This window comes from Hyperolius riggenbachi, chromosome 1, assembly GCF_040937935.1.
Source record: "Hyperolius riggenbachi isolate aHypRig1 chromosome 1, aHypRig1.pri, whole genome shotgun sequence".
In the NCBI taxonomy this organism is placed as follows: Eukaryota; Metazoa; Chordata; class Amphibia; order Anura; family Hyperoliidae; genus Hyperolius; species Hyperolius riggenbachi.
Genome location: NC_090646.1, coordinates 599,606,659 through 599,617,496, shown reverse-complemented (window position 1 = coordinate 599,617,496; position 10,838 = coordinate 599,606,659). Strand labels below are relative to the sequence as shown.

Genomic DNA, 10,838 nt, shown 5'->3' with positions numbered 1-10,838 from the left:
TATATAGTCTCGTCACTAACTATCCCTCAGAGGGACTCACAGTCTAATCCCTACCATAGTCATTTGTGTCCCTTGTAGCCTTGGTCCAAATTTTTTGGGGGAAGCCCATTAAAGGATACCCGAAGTGACATGTGACATGATGAGATAGACATGTGTATGTACAGTGCTTAGCACACAAATAACTACGCTGTGTTGCTTTTTTTTCTTTCTCTGCCTGAAAGAGTTAAATATCAGGTTTGCAAGTGGCTGACTCAGTCCTGACTCAGACAGGAAGTGACTACAGTGTGACCCTCACTGATAAGAAATTACAACTATAAAACACTTTCCTAGCAGAAAATGGCTTCTGAGAGCAAGAAAGGTAAAAAAGGGGAATTTCTTATTAGTGAGGGTCACACTATAGTCACTTCCTGTCTGAGTCAGGACTGAGTCAGCCACTTACACACCTGATATTTAACTCTTTCAGGCAGAGAAAGAAAAAAAAAGGAACACAACAGTTATTTGTGTGCTAGGCACTGTACAAACACATGTCTATCTCATCATGTCACATGTCACTTCAGCTATCCTTTAACTTATTTACATGTTTTTGGGATGTGGGAAAATAAGCAAAGACAGGAAGCAGAAGTGATATGTGAGCACATGACCATGACCATCTAATCAGAGATATACTTACAGAAAACCTGGTCAAAATGATCAAATGCTTCTGCATAGTTAAAAAAATGATTTATTTCTTTTTTAAAATTTTATGAAAAGTATCCTATAAAAATTAAAGAGACTCTGTAACATTAAAAACATCCCCTGGGGGGTACTCACCTCGGGTGGGGGAAGCCTCCGGATCCTAATGAGGCTTCCCACGCCGTCCTCTGTCCCACGGGGGTCTCTCCGCAGCCCTCCGAACAGCCGGCGACTGTGCCGACTGTCATTTCAATATTTACCTTTGCTGGCTCCAGCGGGGGCGCTGTGGCGGCTTTCCATTCCGAACTACACGGAAATACCCGATCTCATTCGGGTCCGCTCTACTGCGCAGGCGCAGGAGACTTGCGCCTGCGCAGTAGAGCGGACCCGACGGCGATCGGGTATTTCCGTGTAGTTCGGAATGGAAAGCCGTCAGAGCGCCTGCGCAGGAGCCAGGAAGGTAAATAATGACGTCACCGCTGCCCGGACTCCACGGAGGGCTGCAGCGAGACCCCTGACGGATGGAGGACGGCGTGGGAAGCCTCATTAGGATCCGGAGGCTTCCCCCACCCGAGGTGAGTACCCCCCAGGGGATATTTTTATGTTACAGTTCCTCTTTAAGGTTTTATCGGGGACAAAGATGATCAGTTTAAAGGACACTTGTAGTGAGGAGGTTATGGAGGCTGCCATATTTATTTTCTTTTAAGAAATACCAGTTGTCTGGCATCCTGCTGATGCTCTGCGTCTAATCATTTTTATCCATAGACCCTGAACAAGCATGCAGCAGGTCAGGGGTTTCTGACAATATTGTCAGATCTGACGAGATTAGCTGCATGCTTGTTTCTGGTGTTATTCAGACACTACTGCAGCCAAATAGATCAGCAGGGCTGCCAGATAACTAGTATTGTTTAAAAGAAAATAAATATGACAACCTCCGTAAACTTCTCACCTCAGGTTCCCTTTAATTGGATCTTTCTGAAGTATACTACTGTATTGTGGAATTTGATTCATAAGGATCATTGCGGTAATCTAGTACTACATAAAGTAGCATAATGCTATGCATAGCAGTAGTAGTATGCAGTAGTATGCAGAGCCCAAGCTCTGCATACCAGTGTCCAAGCACTCTATTTTGACCTGAGGAAGCAGTTTGTACCGCGGAACGCGTTGTCCGAAGTGCTATTCTTTAATAAAACTACCTGATCCCATTATTGAGTGAAGTCTTCTCTCATAAGGTAGGCTAAAAATTATTTATTCTCACAAAAACGTTAGTGTATTTGATATATACATCACGGGCGCCTCCTACCTCCTTGACTGTTATACATTGTAGCTTCTGGCCTTTGCAAATCAGCCAGTCTAGAATATTGATCATTTAGTCATATCGCTCAGGGGGTTGATTACTTTATGACCACCTTATTCCATTCTTAAACCATATGTCCCATGATGCCTTGCAAGCAACTGTACAGTTTTAAAGAAAGGAGTCCAAGGATGCCAAAACGTAATCTAATCTGAATGATTTTTTTTTTCTTCTTAATGAATGGAGGAGGGTCTGACACGAACTCGGCTGTTTTGATCGCAGAGAAACAACGTTGCCACAAAGACAACACACACAACACAAAGGCCGGGCGGCGTGTCTGAATTAACATAATTGGCTCATTTCCAATGTGAACACAAGAGGTCGCTGTTGTGACCCAATCCGGAGAATACTGTCTAAATTGTTAATCACCGGTTGATTTATTTCAAAGCAATCACAATTTCAAGTGGGTTACAAAAAAAAAAAGGAAAAAAAATGCACACACATACTCACAAACATGTGGCAGGGAATTCACTATAGCATGGAGGCAGCAATGTGTGTTCTGCAATGTATGTGAATATGACATTCCCATCCAAATAGCATGTTTTCCCATTTCATGTATTTATCGTAGCACAACAATGAAATATTTATGATTGTTGCAGCGACATGCTATATTTCACACTGTTCTTTATCGAACGGGACTATTATAAAAATCCATCTCAGGATAGCATTTGACTATTGATTATCGTATGATGTTATTATAGCCTATTGGCTTTGCTAATTTCAGATATAATGCCTGCTACTGTTCGCAGTGATTAAATCGATGATGGCTGTTTATCATTCAGAACAAATGAGCGCCATAATCGTTCATACAGTGATCTATATTCAGTGGAATATAGTGTGGATATCTGCTAACAGCTGTCAATGAATAAGCGTTGTTCCCCTCTCCCTTTTATGCTAGGGAAGTCAGCACAGTTTTGCATCACTGGCACAAAATGACCAAATTAATTAGCTACATTTAAACACATCGATTATAGTCTTTATACAGCAGTCATGGACCAAACCCAGCATAGTGAGTGTAACTAAATGTCCAAACTGGAGCTCACCTAGCAACTACGTGCAGATTGTTTTGATTTTGTTTTTGTTTTTTTATTTATTTAGTCTTTGACTTCTCAAGCTGGGCCATAATCAACTGTGAAGATCTTGAGCAAACAAATGCTAAAATGAGGAGGTCACCCCCATTGTCTGTGGAATGCCTGGAACAAGACGGAAGCTGTTCTTGGCCTCATCCTACAATGACAGCGAGGGCTGTGCACTGAGCAATAATACAAGGAGGGGGGTCTTCAGCAAGAGTTGCAGTACAAGAGGGGCTCATTCAGGCATCCTATCCTCTTTTTTTGCTTTATTGAATACCTAATTGGCTACTGTAGGCCACTGTCTCACTTGTGCTTCAGTTTTACAGTCCCGGGATGCTGATAGCTGGCAGTCATCACCATCAGCACAGTGCAGAATCCTGGCATAAAAATAGTGTCATATGAAATAACAGAAATGCTTCAAAAAGGGAAAAAAACATGAAAGCATTAGTACAGAATATAGCATCACAACGACATCAAATGCCCAGGATGAGGCCACTTATACTGATTCTAACAAAAACAATGTAAAATACACAACGTGCTTAGAAGAGTAGCAAGTGATCTAAGAAGCTTGCACTCAACAGAGAAGATGTACCAGGTCTGCCAGCACCTGATAGATAGATAGATAGATAGATAGATAGATAGATAGATAGATAGATAGATAGATAGATAGATATAGATAGATAGATAGATAGATATTGCCATGCTAATGAAAGTGTGTGGTCAGCAGTATACACAGACATTTTTTTTATTTTAAACATGGACAATAAAATACGATTGTGCTTTCCTACTGCGAGAAAAAAAAACACCCCCTCCGCAATCATAAAATAATAAATAAAAAAATATATTAATTAAACAGCTAAGTTATAAACGGTTAAATAAGTGAAATTGCTAAATAACAACATAAAGTGGTCTCTGCCTATATAGTAAATGTATGTATATATATATATATATATATATATATATATATATATATATATATATATATATATATATATATATATATATATATATATATATATTCTCTCACATCCCAGACTTGAAGCTGCAGGTCTTGTGCAGTAGGCAGTGTGCTGGCCGGGCAGCCCTTGCCTTGGGAGTAAAGTGAAAGGAATAACTAGCAGTGGAGGTGAGAGCCAGTTACATATTAATCTGTGTGCTGGCTGGTGAGGAGGGGAGGGATGAGGAGGAGGGGGGGGGGGGTGCAGGGATAGTGGCATACACAGGACTCCAGGACTTGAAATGTGATAATAAGCACAGCTGCTCGGTGCGCAGCTCAGCCAATCAGCTGGGGGTAGCAGTGACGTGGCCGCGCGCTGCGTCACACCAATGGAGATTGAGCTGAGTTGGAGCAGAGAAGTTTGAGTAAGAGATAAGGAAGAGAGTGGCCGATCAGCAGCGTCTCCTGCGCTCAGGAAAGTGGACTGGCTGAGTGATCCAGCAGCAGGCAGCAGCAGGAGGAAGGAAGGCACCGCTGCTGGGCTGATCACACTGACTGCTGCACCCTCACTTTTCCTCCTGTCTGTGGATACACCAAGCTGACACCATTACACTGTGGACATTACACCCTCTTTCAGACATGGGAGACATGGGAGACCCTCCAAAAAGTAAGCAAGCCTTTTTATTTTTACCTTCCTAGCCTGGATCGTCTGTTTTTTTCTCCTCTACCCATCTTGCCTGATCTGATCAATACCTGCCAACTTGTTCTTGTAATCTCCTGGGACAGCCTTCAGCTCTGGAAATCGTGTCCCTGGAAAATGGTTCACCTATGGCAGAGAGCAGACCCTCTGCCCCATCCCTGCATGCAAAGGCTTCATCCTCCTAGGCAAATGCACAACATAATAATAATACTACAGTGCACATGTACGAAAGATCAGCATGTAAACAAAAATTAAAGTGCACATGACGTATACAGTGACTGATCAGACACTACTAGTAGTGTGCAGAATGAGGTAGGTGATGGTGAGTGCGATCACTCCAGCAGTATAGTGGCCCTGGAAGGTGTGAACTGAGGGCCACTGCATGCTGAAGTGCCCTGTAGTGGCCTTGGCTATATATATATATATATATATATATATATATATATATATATATATATATATATATATATATATATATATATGCTCCATACTGCTTACTTATTATAGGGACTGCATACTCTACACAGCACATGCTTCCAGCAAAAGCAGGGGGGCTCTGCACTGCATGCAGCTCTGGAGCATCGATTTGAACAGAAAGCAGATGACATTTCTAATCATGTGCATGATCCAAACTGCCAACTTTGCCTTCTGTGTCCTGTCTGACAGCAAACAGCCTCTGGACTCACACACAGTTCACATCTAGCATCAACCTATTTTTTTTCTTTCTTTATATATATATATATATATATATATATATATATATATATTTTTTTTTTTTTTTTCTCCCCCTAAACACTGTCATAAAGGAGGACCAGATCACCTGATTTAAAGGTGCATGGCAGCTTTCACTGACAGTCCCCAATCTGCACTGAACACACGATCCTCCCCCTGCATCCCTGAGTCAAAGACAGCCATGGCACGCATCAATTATCCCCCCAAAAGTGAGTTATCGTCCTGTTTTTATTTATTTTTGGACACCGGAACACACAGCAGGCAGCCTCTTTGATTACGTCCTAGATTTCTTTAAAAATGATTTTTACCTTTTGTAGGAAAAAAATAAATACATTTAAGTGAAAAAGTGAAAAATGCAATTTTTTATTTATTTATATATATTTTTTTTCACTTTCAGAAAAAAGACTAATTTCACTGTGTGTAGGATGCGGGAATCAGATTCATGACCAGTATATACTGAGGGTATCCCCGGACCTGGAGTGGCACGCTGCCTGCCTCAAATGTGCTGAATGCAACCAGTATTTGGACGAAACTTGCACATGTTTTGTTAGGGATGGGAAAACGTACTGTAAAAGAGACTATATCAGGTATGGAGGATTTTTATTATTATTATTTTATTTAATCATATTCATTTATTTATTTACTTATTCAATTATTTATTTTGCTACGTCGTCTTATTGCTTTTGTTGTTTTTTTTTCACTTTTTTATTTATTTATTTTTTTACTTTATAAATATACTTTACATCTTTGCACCTTGTTTATTTATTTATTTTTGTGATAGTGATTTTTTTTTTTTAATTTGAACTTATTTTTTTGTGCAATTGAGTCATTTCCCGTTTGCTATTTTCACCAAGTGGTTCCTTGGCTGTGCAGAATATTTTGCAGGTTATGATAGGAAAGCTATATTTGAATGCAGTTCCCAGGCCATTGCATCCACAGTTTAGATTTGCATAGAAAAGATACTTGGTCGTAGCAAATCACTATATTTAAAACCTCTGATGAAAACAGAACGGTGAGCTAGTTACTGTGCAATAAACATCACACCTTTAAATATCCAATGATAAAAATAATTTAAGCTAGGTTAAAATTAAAAGAATAAAACAAAAAAATCACCTGAAATTTGGGCAGGGCTGTCTAGTTCCCTCTTATCTTATCTTTCAGGATGAATTAGACTGAACAGATCAAATTGCCCATCATTTGGACACAAACAATTGGGATATTTAGATAATGGCAACTGCTTCCTTCCCCAACATTAAATTCTAGACGCTGATAAAGAGGTCTGAATACCAGTCCTGACACAACAGACACCCAAACTTTCAGGAGAGTCTATCCTGTTTACTTATGGCCTGAGAATCGCCTGTTCTATTGGCCATTCTAAAATGAGCACAATAAATAAAAAAATATGTATAGAATGAAAAAAACATAATAAAAAATACCCAGCTTAAAAAAAAAGTTTTTCCATCCAAATTGGGAATTTTTAAAAACTTTTTAGGTTTTGTTCTTTAGTTTATTACTTGCTATATAAGCATTATGTAGTACAAAAATACATAAATTACTGTACATCAGATTTTGGTTGTGGCCAAAATGGCCAAAAAATAATATTATGTATTTTTGGTATATATATATATATATATATATATATATATATATATATATATATATATATATATATATATATATATATATATATATATATATATATATATATATATATATATATTAGGAGCATCGGTTTCTTAATAATACTAATTGTTCTAGTAGTATATTTCTGTGCAATACTAATGTTGACTCTAGGTAAAAATCGATCAACAGGCAAACCCTATTACAGTGAATATAAAGTATAACTAATATAATTTTAACATAATGTGGTCCAGAATGTGTTTAAATTTATAGTAAAAAGTTGAATACACTTTATGTGGAGAAGGGTTCATACTGCTTTTGTTACGGTAGTACATGACCTATTAGCAGCTGTATGGTTAGATAGATACAGTACAGAATAGTGTACTACTGCACTCCCTATACAGATATGACAGTAGAAATTGTTTGTCTCAATAGCCCTGAAGGTGTTCGGTAATATTGCCTGATGTCATTCAGTGTGGTCATTAGAATGATATCACTTTTTGTTGTTCCTTGAAGGCGTAGATTTGGCTGGCTGCTTTTGTTGAGTCAGTCTGCAGAAGATTACAAGTAAAAAAAAAAGCTCAATAAATAAAGATATAGGCAGTAGAGATAAGAGCAAGGACTTTCAAGGAGCCACTTGTGTTAGCAGTGACTGTGCTGGTTAGAGTGTGAGACCTGATACTGAGCCTGTGCCTGTGTTGTCTGCTCTCTCCCTATTGTCCCCGGCCCGGGCCATGCAGGTTGTACGGGATCAAGTGTGCCAAGTGCAATATCGGCTTCAGTAAGAATGACTTTGTGATGAGGGCCCGTTCCAAGGTCTACCATATCGAGTGTTTCCGCTGCGTGGCCTGCAGCCGCCAGCTTATCCCGGGGGACGAGTTCGCACTACGGGAGGATGGCCTATTCTGTCGGGCCGACCATGATGTGGTGGAAAGGGCCAGCTTGGGGGCAAGTGACCCGCTCAGTCCGCTGCATCCCGCAAGACCCCTGCAGATGGCAGGTACTTACTTCTTCAGCCTGGACTGTGCTGTGCTGGGCTAACATGCTGTGCATCTGTCTACAGTACTTCATTCTCGTTGTCCTGTCTGGGAGGCTATGTTGTGGAGCATTCAGCAACCCTCAACCTGAGATCTGCCCAAATAGATAAATAAAGCTAAATATAAGGCATATGTATATATATATATATATATATATATATATATATATATATATATATATATATATATATATATATATATATATATATATATATATATATATATATATATATATATATATATATATATATATATATATTCGAGTTCAAGAAAAGAGGCAGACCAAAAGTCAAACTAAGTAGACCTGCTGGGTCAAAACACTTTGGAGGACATTTTTTTATTAGACCTTATGTGTCAAAATTAAAACAATCAGACTCTGAAGTAGTTTACATAGTTTGCAGTATTACACACTGCATCAATACAGTAGATAATCAGAGGAAAAAAGAAAAAACTATATTTATATATATACATTATATATATCAGATGTGCACACATACACTGATATGTATCATATATTATCCATCAAATAGCTTTTTATACATACTTTTGAACTCATTCCTATACCCCCTTACCAAAGAATTTGAAAGCATTTTTGTCTGAGGAGAGTATTTGCTGTTGTTTTTGTTTTAATAAGTTATCCAGCAGGCACTGGATATTATGCCTGGAATATACAGGAATTGCCCAGTCAGTAGTAGTAATCCTCCCTCAGTGGACAGAACGACGCTACCTGTGTCTTCATGCAGTTTCGAGATCCTCTAGTCCCCCACCTCAATGAATGGGGATATTTTTTAGGGGTGGGATCTCACGACCCACCCAACACCCAGGCAGTGCCCTCCTCACCAGTGAGCAAAGGATAGAAGCTGAGAAATGAATGCAGATACTCCAGGCTGTAATTTTAAACTGTCAACAAGCTAATCTGCAGTAATTGCCAGCCAGAGTGATCCCTGCCGTTTCCAGGCCTAGCCTGTCAGATGAGGGGGGCCTACGTTTCAGATTGGGGGTCCTGTAACTGCACACTACATCTGAGAGCCAGCCATGTACACAAGCAGGGGGCTTCTCGTTTCCCTCTCTAGCTCTTTCTTCTTTTTTTTTGTCTTCAGCTAGAAGTCCCCTGTAAGCATTGCACACAAACCACAAGGATCATATAGCACAGTTTGGATAAAGTAGTTGTTATAATCCCAAAAAGAAATTTTCCAGTCCATTTCTGACTAATTGAAAGGAGATTGGATACATTTAACCAAGTCAACAAAATACCTTAGAGAGAGAGAGAGAGAGAGAGAGAGAGAGAGAGAGAGAGAGAGAGAGAGGGGCATCAAACAGTCATACTTTTATCTGAGCCCCACGTTCTTGCCTCTCCAGTTTAAGGTGAAACCCTCAGCCAGTGTTTCGGTATCTGCCTTGGATCTTTAGCAAACAGCCCTTGCAACCACATACTTAGGAAACCAAAGCGTTTACCCCACAAGCCACTTTATTGTCGTCCCTTATCAGCTTAACACAATATTTAAGCAGAAACAATGTTTACATTATGTTATTGTGTTTTATATCTAGTTGGATAGAGCCTGAATAACCTCCTTTGGTTGAAGGCTTTTCAATGGACTGAAAAGCTAGCAGTAGCAAACTCACTAGTATTAAATTCATGTAGCAAACATTACTTTTTTTTTTTACTTCTTTTGTAGCACATACAAATATTTTCAGTTAGGATAATTAGCTGTAGCGTGTGACTCCAGCACTGACTCCAATAGCAACGTTCTGGAGATAGGTCCAGGGCAGACCAAAACGCTGCAGTAGCCACTACTACTAACTAACCATCCTACTGGTATAGGGCTGCTGGTGGGTGGTGAATGGGGGGGGGGGGAGGGATGTCTCTTCAGGCTGGGTTATTTGGCTCCCTGGAGACCCGTACTGGGACGTTTCAAGCCATTTCTCAAACACATTCACACCGAGGGGCTGTTCTTTTTCAGTTTGAGGTAATAGAAGAAGTTGAATCTACACCTTAAACAAAGAAAGGATGTGAACTGAACATTGATGAAATAGATCACGTGTCCCAAATCAGACAGTCATTAGAAATGGGGGGAAAAATCCCTTTTGGTTTGCCTGGATCTAATAAATACACATACATATATCCCTGGCGTGCATCTATTGGAGGGAAATACATTCTTCCTATGCTGTGCTAACCAAGGAAAAAAATGTATATACAACAGGCAAGATGTTGTTAAAGAAAAACCTCATAAAACGTTTCAATATAAAAAAGATTAATACTGCAAGCTCTTAGGAAACGGCCATGTATATACCTATACACAATTTCAATATGTGGGCTAGTTTCTTGAAAGTTTACAGTTCTTTGTGGGTGTGTATGTATTGCTTCTACAAATACAACAGATGACATGATCACCCCCCCCCCCCCCCCCCCCCCCCCCCCCTCTCTCCTTTTCTTGTCTTCTCTCTCTTGTAAAAGATTAACACCAAATAAGCTGAATATAAGTGAGATTCAGGTAGGGGTGGGTTGATGTAAGGAGAGTAGTAGTGAGGCTTTGTTGTCTTATGGATCATTCATTGGTTTTACAGCAGAACCCATTTCTGCCCGGCAGCCCGCCCTCAGGCCGCATGTCCACAAGCAGCCAGAGAAGACCACCCGAGTCAGGACGGTCCTTAATGAGAAACAGCTTCACACCTTGCGGACCTGCTATGCTGCAAACCCCAGACCCGATGCCCT

The 10,838-nt window shown here is 39.9% G+C and overlaps 1 protein-coding gene across 4 annotated transcripts in view; it reads left to right on the top strand.

The window, feature by feature from the left end:
• The first annotated feature begins 4,467 nt into the window (after positions 1-4,467).
• ISL1 (ISL LIM homeobox 1) overlaps positions 4,468-10,838 on the top strand; it is a 13,002-nt gene continuing 6,631 nt past the window's right edge. For 2 of the 4 annotated variants that reach the window (XM_068271775.1, XM_068271773.1), the window contains exons 1-4: positions 4,468-4,703; positions 5,866-6,055; positions 7,829-8,088; positions 10,694-10,838. The exon at positions 10,694-10,838 is cut by the window's right edge and continues 139 nt beyond it. In XM_068271775.1, the coding sequence (XP_068127876.1) occupies positions 4,676-4,703; positions 5,866-6,055; positions 7,829-8,088; positions 10,694-10,838 (623 nt within the window). In that variant the 5' untranslated portion in view covers positions 4,468-4,675. Of the gene's footprint in view, positions 4,704-5,865; positions 6,056-7,828; positions 8,089-10,690 lie in introns of all 4 variants that reach the window. The other 2 variants (XM_068271774.1, XM_068271772.1) reach the window with 1 other exon arrangement.